Source organism: Leiobunum rupestre, chromosome 11, assembly GCF_980474605.1.
Source record: "Leiobunum rupestre chromosome 11, qqLeiRupe1.1.hap1, whole genome shotgun sequence".
NCBI classification, from domain to species: domain Eukaryota; kingdom Metazoa; phylum Arthropoda; class Arachnida; order Opiliones; family Sclerosomatidae; genus Leiobunum; species Leiobunum rupestre.
Window position 1 is genome coordinate 20,233,834 of NC_143394.1, and position 17,162 is coordinate 20,250,995.

Sequence of the window (17,162 nt, forward strand, 5' to 3'; positions counted from 1 at the left end):
GAAAATTGAAATAGCGCGTTGACTGAGAAAGATTTCTACGCGTCTACGACTCGCTAACAATAGCATCAGGTGGCTTTCTGGCTATGTGAGAAGACGCGGGATGGAGATGCTGGGGAGATGATCTTCCTCCGAAGCCCAGATATCGCCCAAGGACCCGGAGAGCAATTTTTGGCAAGCAGCTCGCCTTTGAGAGCCGTACGGGTAGGCATTTAGGGTTAGAGGTAGAGATTTTAAGGCTAAGGGGTGAGCGTGGTTGAGGGCCGACCCATTTCGGAACCATTCCGCCAGGCGGAAGCGCTGTTCCGATCATAAAAACTAAGTGCACTTGTTGTGACGTGTCTAGGCCTGCAAAAACGGGGAGTTAAGTTAGTCAAGCATTCGGTGGCAGTGAGCCCTTCCGACCAGGCACCATGCGAAGAGTCTGAGGTTCCTGCGGATCGAAATTAGGCTTAACTATTCTAAAGGACCTTACACTTTTGCAGGTAGGATTGAGATTTTTACTTACTTTACTTCACGCGTCTATTATTCGGAGAACCGGTGGATTTTAATTACGCTACGGGCATCTTCTAACTTAAATGGCGGGTATGCTGCGAAATCTGAAAAGATTACGCGTCTAAATTTTGGATTTAAAGCCGCCTTAAATACCCCCAAGCAATGGAACAATAATTTTACAATTTTTCTTCAAATTTTTTAAATACGTTCGCTATCTTATACGAATTTTAAGCAATTGCATGATGGCTTAGTTGGTAAGATAACAATTATAAAGCGTCACTTTGGGTTTAAAGCAGCTTTCAACACCCCTAAGCAATAGAACAATACTTTTACAAACTTTCTTAAAAAATTTTAAAATTAATTCGCTTTTTTAAGTAATTGCATGTTGGCATATTTTGTAGGATAGAAATTCTAAACGCACCACTTTGGACTTAACGCAGCCTTCAACACCCCTAAGCTACAAAATGTGCCGAATTGTTTCAATCGTCTGCAGTTAACTAGCCTATATTATGGCTTTAATAATTAAAATAATACAAATTCTCATAAACTGGCAATTTTTTACAAATCTTCCGCTAGGCTGCTAGCTTCCGCGAAAATGAAAAGTTTCCGGATTTAAAGCAAAATAAACACAATCTCCTTAGGAAGCAGTCTTTCAGTATCTTCCGGTTTAACCGTAAACAGTCGATCGAAATATTCCGTAAACTTTGCCCGCTCGGTCTGAGTCGTGTATTTGCGATTCATTACAAATTTATTCCCCAATTTACAAAATAATCCCTCTGATTTACCTTAGGCTGGGCTTTATAACATTTAGCTAAGGGCTATATTGTTTCGCGTTCACACTTGGTAGAATGCTCAGCCCTGTTCTTAAATTGGATAAATACATTTTTATTTCTTACGAGAGAAGTCCATAAATTGTAGGGTAGTTTATAAATTGAAACCGGATGTTCTATTTTAGTATAGTGACTATAGATAGATTTCCACTAACGGAACAAAGTTTCCTTTTATAGCGCGAACGGGTCGTGTTTGACTTGTTTAGAATGTAACGAGCGCGGACAAAACTGGCAGACACGAAGATTAGAGAATAAATATTACCGGGTTCGCACGAGCCTAGGTTGGCTAAGATAAATCTAAAATTATATGAGGCACATTTTAGGGGTGGCAGAAATTTACTATTTCCACTGTAATTTTCGTAAAAATTAAACAGTAATGTAAAATAAAAAACTTCTCAAGGTCGTTATATATGAACTATCTTGCCACGGTTAAAGATGTCAGATAATGTGGTTGAGCCAGCAAACAGGCTATTTTTTTATTTATATGTTTTTGGCTCGGCGGTCCCACTGGCAATTCTCGAAAATCTAAAAATAGAATTGAACACCGTGCAGTTCGTTCCTGGCAGTAGAAAAATACCAAAATGACCTAGTTTTGTTTTAATAGTAATATCTTAGCACGTTGTAGGTATTGAATTATTTATTATTAACAAAACCCCGCTAAATTTTTAAATAAGAGTATAAACAACACGTAACTCCATTGTAAGGCGATGAAAGACAGACGCGTTTCTCCGTCTGTCGGTGCTGGCATCTGGTGGGCAAAATTCAACCTGTATCGCGTTACATTACGGGCATTTATTCCACACCGTACGTTCCTGGCCTTATAAGAAAAACCTTCATACCGCGAAAGGGGGGTGACATCATCGAGAAAAAGGGGGTATTAATTTAAACGTCGCGGTAAAGTCGCCTTTAAGGAGTCTCTCCCGAAAGCCGCGAGGGAAACTTTTGGCACGGACCAGAGCGCGCATATCTCTAAGACCGACATTATTTTTAGACTCTGCCGTGACTTTAGAGAGTTGAGCTACTATGGTCTTCTTTATGTCCCAATGGGAGACTTCTACTGGGACAAACTGAGGCTAAAATTAACAGTTGATGTTCTTACGATAGAGAGCCCGAAAAAAAAAACTCCCAGCTGCATAAGGCGGTTAGCCCTTTTTTTATCGGCCTTTTTACTTTTGGTGTTTCTTTAGGATTCGAAGCGCCCGATAAGCCTGGCTACTTAAAATAGCTATAATGTTGTATTAACACGTTTTTCGAGTATACGTAACACGCTCAAAAATCACCACTCTTGAATAGAGTAATAAACTCCCGTATTAAGAGTTTTGTTTAACATTTTCGATAAGCGTATAATATCCTCCTTGGGAAAGAGGGGCTCATTTTTAGCCGCGTTTTTTTTCTGGCGAACTGTGACCGAATTGTGGTGATATTTGCCAGTCCCGCCTTATTTATTAGATTTAAAATAGTTCGTAGGCCCCTACCCCAATTGCGCGCTTCATTTACGCGTTTGGATAAACTTTAAACTGAAAGAAGTAAACTGTTCCCTATTTTATTGTCTCGGTGTATTATCGTAGTATTAAATTAAAGGACTTTTAAATTGTAGTAGACCATTATTTCGTCCTTGGATTAGAAAAATACTAGAAATATCATTTCCTTTTTTTGGATCGCGCTCCGTGGCTTTCCAAAGATAGAACGCAGTGGTTTTTTTGGAACGGTTTCAACTAGGGCTCGCGTGAGATTCCTTGAGATAGACTTTTTTTTCTACCTATCCAAAGCAACCTGTAGTTTTACGGGTTATTTTAACAACGCTTTTTTTCAATTAAGGCCAAGTTACGTAAGTTTTAATTGCGATTGTACATAATAGAGGGCGACTGATTCTCCGCAATAATAAAAAGCGTTTATTTGTCTCGAAGCGCTGATGTTGTACACTCTTTTTCGCCAGTTTCTTTTCCCCCTCCACCGGGGAGGGGAGTCAAATGTGGTTGGATAGGGGTTAACGGGTGGAACATGGACGCGTCCAACAAACTTTTGCATAGAATGTATTGCGTAATATTTATATTTCGATTTTTAACGACAGATGGAGACTCTGTCCTCTTATTGCGATTTATTTGAAGAGACGGGGAAGAGCTATAAAACACGTTGCGTTTAAAATAATTGTTTATTTTAAAAATTATATATTGTTGATGAAATTTAAAAAAATCGGAAAGGGTCTTATTTTTTTTAGAGATGAATTATTTAGAGTAGTTTTTTTAAGAACTTCGACACGAAATTTTTATCCTTATTCCTAATTTACCAAATTGGAAATGAGGTTTTGCGCGCGACACTACTACTACATATCTTGGGCGGACAGCCGTATCTACTTGCTTATTTAATGAATTTTAAAAGCCGTCAATTCAATGGAAAACATTTCGTGTTTTTTCTGGATTCCCTAAATCAACTTATTTAAAACACGTACTCTAGCATCTGTTATGATTTACGCCTAATTCTGACGCGATACATCATTTCCATCCTAACACCAAACAATGTCAACGTATTGAACGTAAATCAACTTACCCGAGATGCGCTGCCAGATTCACCTTTTCATAGCTCACATCATTTTTTAAGGTACAATTCGTATCGAAACCGAAAGTAGGTCAGGAACTTTTATCAACGAACCCCATTGAAAGAAAGAGATCAGATTCCACTAGAAGCTCGTAGCCGATTTAAAAGTTTTTTTAATCGATCTTTAGTGAATCAAAAAATAGTTAAGAAATAAAAACAAAAACTTTCCTAAACTTGTCGAAATTATGGCAATAATTTTCGTCTTTTTGATGATTCTAAAGAGCTAGCAGAAGACATTTTGGCGGGAATTGGATATCGTATGCGTTTTTATAACTTTGGGAACAGCCCCCTATATCGGAATAGCGGTGAACGCGCTTAGCCAATGAAATCACTCCACATGAGCGGGATTCTTTCCGTGAACGTTCTCGTTTAAGTGTGATACCCATGGACGTGGTTCGGCTGATTGGGAAAGATACGCGCACGTAACGCGAGGTTCATTAGGGAGTCGTGAAACACCAAAAAGTACGCGTTAGCAGAAAGATTTGTAATTTTAAATAGGTGAAGTTGCCGGTATTAAAAACGAGATTTCCTTTTAAAAAGTATTGTTTAAGGTTTGGTGTTAATAGCACGATATCGGTATGATTGAACTAAAAGTGTATTTAATATAACTTATAATTTAATTTATTGCGCGAATTAACGCATCATCTCGCAACACCGTAACGTCTTTAAATTCGTTTTTTCAGGTATGAATAAGTTAAAATCGTAAGCCTTGTAAATTTGCTGGTTAGGCTTACTTTTCGCATGCAATGGTGGCGTGAAATGAAATCCAAAAGCCCTACGGTGATTTTTTATTATTTTAAATGTGGCCCAGTTATTACGAAACAATACCACAAGCCACGATGCCGGTATTAGGCCTACTTACGTTGCGTATTATTATATATTTGTACAGATTATCGAATAACGATAGAGCCTATTCTTGATTAACTGCGTGTGTTCATAAGTTATTAGTAAACCTAAGTTAGTGCCTTTTCTCAGTCTTGTATGTGTAATAACGTTATTCTTGACCTACTTAAGTCAATAATAGACCAATTTTGAGCCTTATAATACAGGAAATGTAGTTGATGAAAGGGTCAAAGCTCTTGTCTACTGCTGTCAGTGAACTCCAAAATACACATAGTAGCCCAGTTCTGTGATAAGGTTGGATAAGCCTATTACTGGCTTCAAATTAAATTGTTGTTTATATGGAGCTTTTAAGATATTTAAATGAATATTTCATAATGAAAAAATAATTTAAAGCCCTAATAATAAACAATCTTCGTTGCATAGTTGGGGGAAATGGTTGAATAATTATATCAGGAGCAAAAATATAATTGCGATCATAATTTTTAATATTTATGGTTTAATCAGTAATTACTTAAAATCACAATTTTTTATAACATTTATCTTTTTTAAAACTCTCACAGTTATAAATGAGAACCAGTGTTTTAGAATTGCAGTTTTTATTCTACTAAACTCCCCCTATTTTCACCACCATCAGCAATTTTCCATAGTTTCTTGGGACATTTAATGAATTTCAGACTATGCCACTGATATATAAACTCAAAAATTGAATATAAAAAAAGCGAAATCCTAAATTTAAAAATGGACTATTTAAAATTTTTAATTTTAGACTATTAATAATAATAATTAGTCCATGCTAATACCCAAGGCACCACCTTACGCCCAAGTCATCTAGCGACTAATATACTTAATCTTTTGAAAACTTTAACGCTCCTTGTGTAATTATCAATTGTCCTTTCTTTGGTTATTAAACATTTTATTACATGTAGTTACTGTTGAATATGAAATATTCAAAATTAGAGATAAGACTATAAGGAGGTTCAATGTGATCTATGACCCACAGAATACCACTATCCCTCAAATGGGTTTTTTGTGACAACTATACAAAGCTCAATTGTGTTGATTACAATTTAAAGATTTTAACGCATATTTTTTTTCTCTTTACAGAAACTTAACCTTCCTATAAATTAAAATTTTTAAAAACTAATTCGGTCGAAACTTAATTTGAAAATTGTCCACTGAGTGGACCCTTGCAAGATGGATTTATCCTGGATTAAAACCACTAAAGAAGTATTAGACCACTTTGGAACAGACCAAGATCGTGGCCTTTCCGATGATCAAGTAAAACGAAACCAAGAAAAATATGGCCCAAACGGTAAGTTTATCCGTTATGTGGCGATTCTATGTTAGATTAAGTTAGAACATCCACTGCAACATGTGTTCTGTTCCAGTATAGGTGTTATATACGCATGCGTTATAACCTGATAATAATTCTCAACCTATTTCTATCTATTAATATTATTTATATCAAACATGTTCCGTTAAATCTGGTACATTTTGCTTTTTTGAAAAGCTCTCGAAACTTATCTATCTTCTTTTTCTTTAATCTGTTCTTAATCATTGAATGTATTTTGCTTCGAGAACGCATGGAAAACCATTGTTTTTAAACACAGATAAAACTCAGTTTTTATGACGCATTTAGTTCATTACATATATGTATTTTTCCCATATCTATTGAATTATTTGTAGTTTTACACTTTTAATTTTCCTTTCTTTTGTTACAGAGCTGCCAGCTGAAGAAGGTAAATTTCAACTTGAATGTTCACTGGCTTTTTATTGTTATTAATTTTGTCGCTTTATTTTTAGGCAAAGCATTATGGCAACTTATACTTGAACAATTCGATGATTTATTAGTAAAAATTCTTTTATTAGCTGCTATTATTTCTTTTGTAAGTATAATTTTAGTATTTCTGGAATTGAGGGGATTCGGAACAGCTGGCATAATTTTAAAATTGAGTTTTTTCTTCAAAAGAAACATCAAATTTTGATTATGGTGCCATCTTACTCCAAATTTGTTAAATGCCCTATTTTTGTTGCCTGGAGGGGGAGATTCGGACTATCTACTGAATTAATAGATAAACGTTTCGATCATGAGTCTATAGTATATACTAAAATTCCTGAACACAAGCTATTGACAGTTTTATCTTTTTACTTAGCCACGACTAGTTTCAATTGCTAATATAACAATGGATATCTCACGCATTATATTAATGTTTGCGTAGTTACTCATCTTATCGTAAGCAACAATCCTGTGTCACAATATAATAGGGTGTACGATATTTCTTAAAGTATTAGCTGTGCAACTGATCTACGAAATTTATCATGCACTGATCATTCTTAATATTTTTTAAGGGGGGTGAAATTTTTATATACGCTGACTACCTACCTGTTTCTACCTGGCATAGACAAGTGGGGCTTTTTATTTGGAAAATTATAAACATTTACCTTACCTTTGACTTACTAAATTTTAATCTTATATAGATCATGTTATGTTATTTTATTGGTCTTTCCTCCTTTTATGAATTTGTCTACTTTACTAGTTATCAGTAGCATAACCTGAAGTCATAACACAGTGAAACATTCTCCAATAAAGTTTTTATTGGCATACGTCCACAGTAGCGGTGTGGCTATGCTTTAGGCAGAAGATTCTTGTGGGAATGGTATATGAGTTTGTTCAAATGTAAATTTACGGTAAAGGGTAAACCAATGACTCATACATAGTGGGGAAAACAGAGGGTAATGGAAAGTCTGGGAGACTTTTGGAATTCCCATAAAACAATTTAGGATGTTCTTTCATTTAAAAAAAATGTTGTTCCCTGGCACAAAAATACCCAATAAGTGTTTCTGGTATTAATAAATATATATTTTGTGTTAAGGTTTTGGCCCTTTTTGAAGAGCATGATGACCAGCTCACAGCTTTCGTTGAACCATTGGTCATTTTGCTTATTTTAATTGCTAACGCCATTGTAGGAGTATGGCAGGTATGATTTGTGTTTTTTTTAGATAACTAGAATTTGATTACAGTGTGTGATTTTCAGGAAAGAAACGCCGAAAGCGCTATTGAGGCTTTAAAAGAATACGAGCCTGAAATGGGCAAAGTAGTTAGGATGGACAAACAGGGTGTCCAGAAATTACGAGCCAAGGAAATTGTTCCAGGCGACGTTATTGAGGTCTCCGGTTAGTGAATCAATTCAGACTGGTGCTTAATTAATTGTTTGCAACTGCATTTTAAAAGTGTTTTTTCTTTACAGTTGGTGATAAAGTACCAGCTGATATTAGGTTATTAAAGGTCTATTCTACGACTATCAGGGTGGATCAGTCTATCTTGACTGGTGAATCTGTTTCTGTGATTAAGCACACTGATCCCATCCCTGACCCAAGGGCTGTGAATCAAGACAAGAAAAACATTCTCTTCTCTGTAATGTTTTCTATATAAATGAAAATATTAAGCAACAATTTACTAATGCCTATATCATGCAGGGTACTAACATTGCCGCTGGCAAGGCCCGTGGAATTGTCATTGGTACTGGTTTGGACACTGCCATTGGTAAAATCCGAACTGAGATGTCAGAGACTGAAGAGGTCAAGACTCCCCTTCAACAGAAATTGGATGAGTTTGGTGAACAGCTTTCCAAAGTTATCTCGGTCATCTGCGTTGCTGTCTGGGCTATCAACATCGGCCACTTTAATGATCCAGCTCATGGTGGTTCTTGGATTCGCGTAAGTTACTTCTCACTGAATAATCTTTGCATGTCTTAATCTAATATGCGTTGATAATATGATTTGCTTCATTTGTAGGGTGCTATCTACTATTTCAAAATTGCTGTGGCGTTGGCTGTGGCTGCTATTCCTGAAGGCTTGCCCGCTGTTATCACTACTTGCTTGGCTCTTGGTACGTTTTCCCTATTGGAGGTGTTAGTATTATAACACTATCTAAAATTTTGTAATGGTACTAGGTACCCGAAGAATGGCTAAGAAGAACGCCATTGTCAGATCTTTGCCATCTGTTGAGACCCTTGGTTGCACTTCAGTCATCTGCTCTGACAAAACTGGAACACTCACCACCAACATGATGTCTGTCAGCAGGGTACGAAACTACAATTTAATCTCATTTAAAGTTTATCTATTGATCTTAGTAAGATTTCCCTTTGTAGTTCTTTGTCTTGGATAAGGCTGAAGGTAGTGACGTTGCTTTGAGTGAATTTGAATGCACTGGCTCAACTTACGAACCGATTGGCGAAGTGTATGTGCTGTTGATGGTTAAATCTGTTTTTGATATTCAGGTTTTAACAGGTTTTTTTTTTTTTTAGTTTCATGAAGGGAGCTAGGACCAAGACTAGTGATTACGAAACTTTATTCGAATTAGCGTCTATTTGTTGTATGTGCAATGATTCCAGTATTGATTTTAATGAGGTATATATTTTTAATTGTAATTCTAAAAGTTGCCTGATCAGTTGTAGTAATTTATTTTTGCTTTCACAGTACAAACAAGCATTTGAGAAGGTTGGTGAAGCTACTGAGACCGCTTTGATTGTATTGGCTGAGAAGATGAACCCATGGGGATTCGAGAAATCTGGTCTGAATCGTCGTGATGCTGCATTAGTTGTTAATCGTGGAGTCAATGCCATGTGGAAGAAGGAATTCACTCTGGAATTCTCTCGCGACAGGAAATCCATGAGCACTTATTGCATTCCTACTAAACCGACCAAGCTTGGAAATGGCCCCAAGATGTTCTGCAAGGTATGTATGAGTTCACTGTTCATTTCCATGGTTGATATTCATTTTGAATAATCTATTAAAAGGGTGCACCAGAAGGTGTTTTGGAACGTTGCACTCATATCAGACTCGGTGATAAGAAAATTCCCTTGACCCCTGCCATCCGAAACAAGGTTCTTGATGTGACCAGGCTCTATGGTACTGGTCGTGATACTCTCCGTTGCTTGGGCCTGGCCACCCTTGATAACCCACCTAAAATCGAAGACATGGAACTGTCAGATTCAACGAAGTTCATCAACTATGAAGTTTGTATTTCTTGTTATTGCTAAATAAATTACACCAAGATTAAACTCTAATTTTCAATAACAGGTTAACATGACCTTTGTCGGTGTCTGCGGCATGTTAGATCCTCCCCGTACGGAAGTCAAAGGTGCCATTGAACGTTGCAATGATGCTGGCATTCGTGTCATTGTTATCACTGGTGACAACAAGGCGACTGCTGAAGCCATTTGCAGAAATATTGGTGTTTTTGGTGAAGATGAGGATTGCACTGGCAAATCATATTCTGGACGTGAATTTGATGACTTGCCTTTGGGTGAACAGAAATTGGCCGTCCGACGTGCTCGACTCTTCTCCAGAGTAGAACCTTCCCACAAGAGTAAAATCATTGAGTTCTTGCAAGCTGATGGTGAAATCTCTGCTATGGTAGGTTGCATTATGATCATACAAGAAGTTTGTTGGGACCATTTAAGTTACACTAACATAAAACTTTTATAATAGACTGGTGATGGTGTCAATGATGCCCCAGCTTTGAAAAAGGCAGAGATTGGTATTGCTATGGGTTCTGGAACTGCAGTTGCAAAATCTGCAGCCGAAATGGTCTTGGCTGATGACAACTTCTCCAGCATTGTCTCCGCCGTTGAAGAAGGCCGAGCCATCTACAACAACATGAAACAATTTATCCGTTATTTGATCTCCTCCAACATTGGTGAAGTAGTCAGGTAATTTTTTGAATGGACGCTCTTACCAGTCTTGTGTGTTCACACAAGTAACATTGACTAAAATATTACTTTAGTATTTTCTTGACTGCTGCTTTGGGTCTCCCCGAGGCTTTGATCCCTGTTCAACTTTTGTGGGTCAACTTGGTCACTGATGGCTTGCCAGCTACTGCTCTTGGCTTTAACCCTCCCGATTTGGACATCATGGAAAGGCCACCAAGGAAGGCCGATGAAGGCTTGATCTCCGGCTGGCTCTTTTTCCGTTACATGGGTGTTGGAAGTAAGTTCTCAACTTTATTTGAATAGTTTCCAGTCTCTTAAATTTTTTCAACTCTTAAATACCATAATTTAACTCTCACCAGTTTACGTTGGTGCCGCCACTGTTGGTGCTGCTACCTGGTGGTTCATGATTTCCGAGACCGGACCTCATCTCAACTACTACCATCTCACACATCATTTGCAATGCACTCCAGACAACGAAATGTTTAAGGGAGTTGACTGTGCCATTTTCCACGATCCTCATCCCATGACTATGGCTCTTTCTGTATTGGTAACCATTGAAATGCTCAATGCCTTGAACAGGTATGCGTCTCTTTACTTTCTTTATCAACTTGTTGTTCAATTTTATATTTCAAATTGAATTGTTATATAATTCCATTTTTATTTACTAATTTCTCTTCAACACAGCTTGTCTGAAAACCAGTCGTTATTAGTCATGCCCCCATGGACCAACATTTGGCTTTTGTCCGCTATCGCTCTGTCCATGTCTCTTCATTTCATTCTTCTCTATGTTGATATCATGTCGGTAAGTTGATACGGTGCTTTTTCTTATACATCCAGCAAATTAGGTTTAGGCAAATCATTATACAAATTCATGCTATTTTAACATGATAGGCACATGAATTCTCCATGAATTTGTTTCATAACAGAATTTCACTTAACCTCCTAAGCCCGAGAAATCTGAAAAATATAAGACATTGTAGACAATCTCCAGTCTCGAACCTTATATTAAACCAGTTTCAATCTTGACCAGTCTTAAACTTGTTTATGTCAATGAATGAAATGTGAACTTACATGCCATTTTAATTTCAACATGTTCCAAGTTAGGTGACACTTGGCAGATGAAAACCAATCGACTACAACTTATTGGTGCTAAGCTTGAATGATCACTAACGTTTTATTTCATGCTCTCCCTTTAAGAGCTCTTGTTGAGTTTGGGCATCCTTCAGTAATAATAAATCAATCATGGGAGCCTAACAATATTTTATTTTAGTAAAATAAATTAAAACTTTTAGGAATAAACCGAATAATGTTAATTCTGAAAAACCTTTTGGTGTCAGGAGCATTACGATTACTAGTTAATAGTTATGTTCAAACTTGTTACTGATCAATTTATTTTTTACTTGAAACCAGACTGTCTTCTCTGTCTGCCCATTGGTTCAAGTTGAATGGATAGCTGTGCTGAAAATCTCTCTACCTGTCATCCTCCTAGATGAAACCATGAAATTCACCGCAAGGAAATTCGTTGACGGTAGACACCCTTTCCATAACTTTCATTATATGTTGGCGGTTTGGGCTTTATACATAGCCATAGTATACTATTCCCCTATTTAGGATTTAATTTAGATACAAAAATGAGACAAAATGAACCAAAGCATTATTCTTAACCCCCAATTCATCAGTCTTAAATGTTTAATTATCTGGAGTAACTTTTCCAAACCTCTCCGCGACCCTCTGTCTTTGTTATATACTGTGATAGAACAGTTAATCAGTTAGTCCTTAAACCCTAATAACGGGTCCCTATTAAAAACAATCTCTGCGTGGATGGTCCGATAACGTTTTGTTTTTGAGATGTGTGAACTGAATCAAAATTAAAAATATTTTGCCTGGGGTTAGAATCTCTAAGTAGAATATAAAGTTCAGGGAGTGCTTTGGTTATCGCAAAAACCTGCAAGAAATATTAACTGTATTATCCTGTTTCTTAATTTAACCTTACTCCTTTTCTGGAAGTTAGGTGTTGTATGGCCAATGTAAATTTTTTTATTGGGATTATGTAAATTTACCCATAAATCCTTGTCTCCCTTAACTCTTTGTGGTGTGTGCAACTTCTAGCCACTTTAAACTTGTAATTCGCATTTGTTTTAGCAAAAATTCTGAGTTAGGTAAAAATGTTTTACTTTCACAGAGTCGAAGCTATGGCTCTTATTGTTTTTTTCTCCCTTTAGGCTTAAAATTTTTAGATGTTAGGCAAACAAACCTATAAATATGTGTACAAAAAATTATTTTAGTCAAGGGGTAATGATTTTAGTATACCGAAAAAGTTTGTGGCTATTTTTCAACCCTTATAGCTACGCGTAAAAAATTTAGGTGTTTTCTGGCACGCATTTAATAATTTTTGTACATAAGCCAAATAGTTTATTTTTGTCTCTTTTTGGGGGGTTAGAGTAGTCTTCGACTGCAAAAAGCGTGTATTTAAAACGATGAAAATTATTTAAAATGTGAATAGTAATACTATAATGTTTAAGTTCACGGTTATTGTCGGGTTTTACATACATTGCAACTCATCAAATTAAGTGTATATTTAGCCTAGGCAATTAATAATTGGGCATTGATATTTATAGCTCTTTTTTTAAGGTGTTTTTATTAACAGGGACAAAATAGCCATTTGTGTGTTAACGTTAATGATTTCATAATTAGATAAGCTTAAATTTTGAAATCATTAATGCAGTGTGATTATCATAAAATATAACGTATGTCACCGCTTGTTAACCTCATTACATATATAATGGTTAATAAGCGTGACTCTTAATGCAGAAGATAAAATTATGCAAATTGTAGTAAAAAAATTAAATGGCAAAGAGGTTAAATTGTGGCAAAAATATCTCATAGATAGGGTATGATGCAAGAATTAATAACATTACAACCATCCGATTACATTTGCGACCTGGTGATGATCTCGCCACTAGGCCTCAAATTTAAATGGTCAAATTAATGTTCTTTTTTTGTTGCTCTGCCACGAATAGGACATTTTGTCATTTGTATGGCTAATTTGTCTCAATTCGAATATTTAAAAATTATGTGTGAATAATTACAATGAATTTCGAATGTTACAGAGGGCCGTCCATGATAGTTAAGTTTTAATCTTACCAAATGTTTAATAATAGAGTGAAATTTGAGTCACTCAATATGCAGCAATAGAACTATTTTGAGTGCCTGAGATGTAACAATAACGCTGCTAATGGACGGCTATCCTAAATGCAAGGGAAAAACACCTTAAAAATTAAGTTTATCTCAGTTTTGCGTAACCTACTTCTAATTCGCAAAACTGGCCCAAAAAATGGTGGGATATTCTGTTGAAAATGTTTTTTAAAGTACTTAAGGTACAATTAGATTTATCGCTCGTAGTTATCATATTTTCCCTCTTGAAACTGTTTATTAAGACAAATCCTTGTATACCCGTTCATTCCCTACTCATTTAAATATCCCTGAAAGAAATCAAATGTTTTTGCAAGTTGTGTGGTTCTGCAAAAAAAAAAGCCTGCTACCTATTATATAATTCAGTAATTTCATATGGACTAATTCAAGAATAGATGTTAACGTTTTCTCCCTTTGCAAAAACTAATTATCGTATAAATTATTTTACATTGCAAAATCCATTATTTTTTTATGGAAAAATATTTATTTATTAGCAAAATTCCACAAGTGACACAATCCTGGTTTAACAAATTTGTTTGGCTAGATAATGCGCTTCTTTGTTAAGAAGCGTAAAATTAATCTTTTATTTTCCAATTAAATTTATATTTTTTTATTTCTAATTGTTTTGGGCCCAAAAACTTTTTCTTTACTATGAAATTTGTTAGTTGCAAAAAAGCAGCTTTGCGAGTGATACAGGGCTTCTGAATTTAAGAGATTTGAACTCTGGAATATATATCTATATATATATATATATACACACAGAAGGGCTGAAAAAATGACTAAAAAATGAAACCTCACGTTGCATGCCCTGTTTCTAGGATTCATTTATGACTAACATCATCAACTGTAAATTTTATACATAATGTAATAAAAATACATTATTCTAAAAATTGATTTTTGAGTAGGACTTTGACGCGTTTCGCATGAATCTGACTAACCATCAAAATGACTGTTCAATTTATAAGGAATAAGGTTTTCTAAAGTGGGTGACTATAATTAGCTACGTGTTTGCGATATTTTTATCATTTGCAATTTTCTTCAATATTCCTTTAGTGTTTATCTCACGCATTATTTCGTGTATTGGTTTTATTTCGTTGTTGCATGTTATTATTTTTCTCTAAGTGTAAAATTTTGTTTCAAAGCTTTGTAAGTTGTCTCATAATTTCAACTCTTTAAAATAGCGTAGAAATCTTAAAATTCATAAACTTAGTTAGCCCTTTTATAAGTTATTTTCACCTAATCCAAAGTTTTTGAAATTGATAACAAATATTTGTTATGGCTTTTCTTGAAAGCAAGTATCTGCCCTTATAATTTCCATCTTTCCCGCTTCATTGATTATTTCAATTAATTTTTTCCTAACCAATTTAAAATATTGAAATAATCTAATGACTAATAAGAATTTCTGTTCTTGCCATGAGGTAGCTTATGTTTTAAAACATACTCCCACTTTCAGTATCTGCCATCTTTTGGTGGAATCTTGCTTCAAAAGCCACTTGATATTTCAAACACTTGGTTTTATTTCTTCTCAGCTTGGGCTTATTAATTTTCTTAATTTAAGATTATTTTCCACTAACCCTATTTTGCATTTTCACTTATGATTATTATTTGTTCTTGTTATTATTTGTTATTATTATTTTCATCTTTTCTCACCTGCAGTCTTTTTTCGCTTTTTTCTCTCATTTATTTTTCAGTTGCACCTGCACAACAGAAGAAAGTCAAATAAAAAGCTATATAACCGTTATATTAAAACAAATGCTCATTGGTTTCTAGTAAGAAACTTGTTACACAAAACTCTTTTTTTAGTTTCGGAATTTAATCATTATCCAACCACATCTGGCTTGTGGCACCCTTAAAAACTCCCCCATCTATCTCTGAAATGTTTTTTTGATTTATTCATATGGTTTTTACCATGTTCATTTTTAAAACATTTTTTTTCTATCAAATGTTCGATTTTGAATTGGAAAAAAATTCGTACCCCATCATTATAAAAAATACTCTTTATCTTATTATTTTATCTTTGTTTTCGGTGCCACTTTTAATTTAAAAAAAAAAACACCATTTGTAATAGCCACTGCTCGAACTTTTGAGTGGCCAAAAACGCTCATCTCTTGTTAGGTTAGATTATTATTTAGTTATCCCATTTTGGCTTCGTTAGTTCCAAATACTGTAGCTCGACAATGCGGAAATGTGTCCATTAGAAGGATCTATGGAGTGAAAAATATACGGGGCCTTTTTAGATTTTGGGATTTTGTTTGGTTACAGTGTTCCATAATTTTTCCCGCACACTGGAACCAAACAAATTATAATTCCCAAATTGTGATATTTATATAAATATATACACCTCATGTACAAGATGGTAACATCCAGTAATGCGCATTGTCAAGCTACAGCATAAGGAACATTTAAAATAATTAGAACTGCTGCCCTAAGTTTTGTTTTCGCAAACTGTAGAATCATAAAATTATTATAAAAATTCGTTGTTTTCTTCGTCTTTAAAACTATATAAAAATGAGTGTATTCTGGTCTATATTATTACAGAAAATGAGGGTGTAGGTTTTATTTCGATCCAATACGCCTTCTTTCATTGTTTGTGTATTATATTATATATATAAATTATACCTCGTTGTTTTAGATTCATTTTTTTAGCCAGATTTTTGTGTTTTCTTACAAAACTGCAATTTGGAAAATGAAATTCCCACCTAATATAATAAACCCTCCTCAAAACTAAAATAAAGCGGGAGTGTGCAACGATTCTTCGGGGATATTGCTATTTTATTATCAAAACATGACCACTGTTAAATAGGGCAGCCCATGAAAAAAGTCTCCTGTACAGAAACGGAAAATTTAATTTAGCGGTGTAGTTGTTCGTGTTTAAATTACTGTTAACTTTAAATTAATATATCGGATCATCAGAGCTCTCAAAAATTGCCTTAAAAGTAATAATACAGGGTTGAGAGCCTGGGGTACAGAGTGAGTTCGAACAAGTCAAGAAGTTCTCGTGAAGGGGCATTTTTTTTGACGAACAAATACAACCAGTTCGATGGAGGCGATAGTCCAGGAATAGTGCAAGTAATTCAAAAAGCATTGAGCTCTTAAGGAGTGCCAGTTTTGAGCCAGGATATTCTAAATCCTCATCCGATACACTGCACCTCCATCAGTGCGCACATGGACATTTTTAAATCTTCAAACGATATTTGTTAATAAAAACTGCATGGTGAAATTTTGTACATGAAACCTTGTACAGTAGAGGATTAAATGAAAAAATCCTATTTGCCATTGTTGTTCTTTCAATAAGTTTTAACATTATACAGATAAGTATACTGTCATCTCCCTATACTGGTAATGATGTTGACTACATGTACCAACATGTACCTTTGAATTCGCCCATGTTTGAATGCACCATCTGATTCTTCATAACACATTTCGAAAGAAAAAATAGTGCAGGCCAAAATACATTGTATAAACTATGGTTTTATAAATAAGTAAGTATCCCTAC

The 17,162-nt window shown here is 35.2% G+C and overlaps 1 protein-coding gene across 3 annotated transcripts; it reads left to right on the top strand.

Moving 5' to 3' along the window:
- The first annotated feature begins 284 nt into the window (after nt 1–284).
- Nucleotides 285–16,935, top strand: SERCA (ATPase sarcoplasmic/endoplasmic reticulum Ca2+ transporting SERCA). 3 transcript variants are annotated; one of them, XM_090162519.1, is made up of 21 exons: nt 288–482; nt 5,865–6,072; nt 6,482–6,499; nt 6,564–6,646; nt 7,634–7,738; nt 7,796–7,934; nt 8,009–8,175; nt 8,238–8,477; nt 8,556–8,649; nt 8,714–8,844; nt 8,912–9,000; nt 9,068–9,170; nt 9,240–9,497; nt 9,560–9,778; nt 9,843–10,178; nt 10,254–10,474; nt 10,549–10,751; nt 10,834–11,053; nt 11,159–11,276; nt 11,885–12,002; nt 15,358–16,935. In XM_090162519.1, the coding sequence occupies exons 2-21, from the start codon at nt 5,955–5,957 to the stop codon at nt 15,387–15,389; spliced, it is 3,012 nt and encodes a 1,003-aa protein (XP_090018645.1). In that variant the 5' UTR covers nt 288–482; nt 5,865–5,954; the 3' UTR covers nt 15,390–16,935. The 3 variants fall into 3 exon arrangements, with proteins under 3 accessions (XP_090018643.1, XP_090018645.1, XP_090018644.1); XM_090162517.1 differs by lacking the exon at nt 15,358–16,935 and having other exon boundaries at nt 285–482; nt 11,885–12,490; XM_090162518.1 differs by lacking the exons at nt 288–482; nt 15,358–16,935 and adding an exon at nt 4,582–4,600 and having other exon boundaries at nt 11,885–12,491.
- Nucleotides 16,936–17,162: the final 227 nt, after the last annotated feature.

Excerpts from the sequence above, each read along its gene's own strand:
- SERCA (XM_090162517.1), top strand. The coding sequence starts at position 5,955 with ATGGATTTATCCTGGATTAAAACCACTAAAGAAGTATTAGACCACTTT. Across the intron at positions 9,001-9,067 it reads TACGAACCGATTGGCGAAGT|TTTCATGAAGGGAGCTAGGA; the intron begins GTATGTGCTGTT and ends TTTTTTTTTTAG. Across the intron at positions 9,171-9,239 it reads CCAGTATTGATTTTAATGAG|TACAAACAAGCATTTGAGAA; the intron begins GTATATATTTTT and ends TTGCTTTCACAG.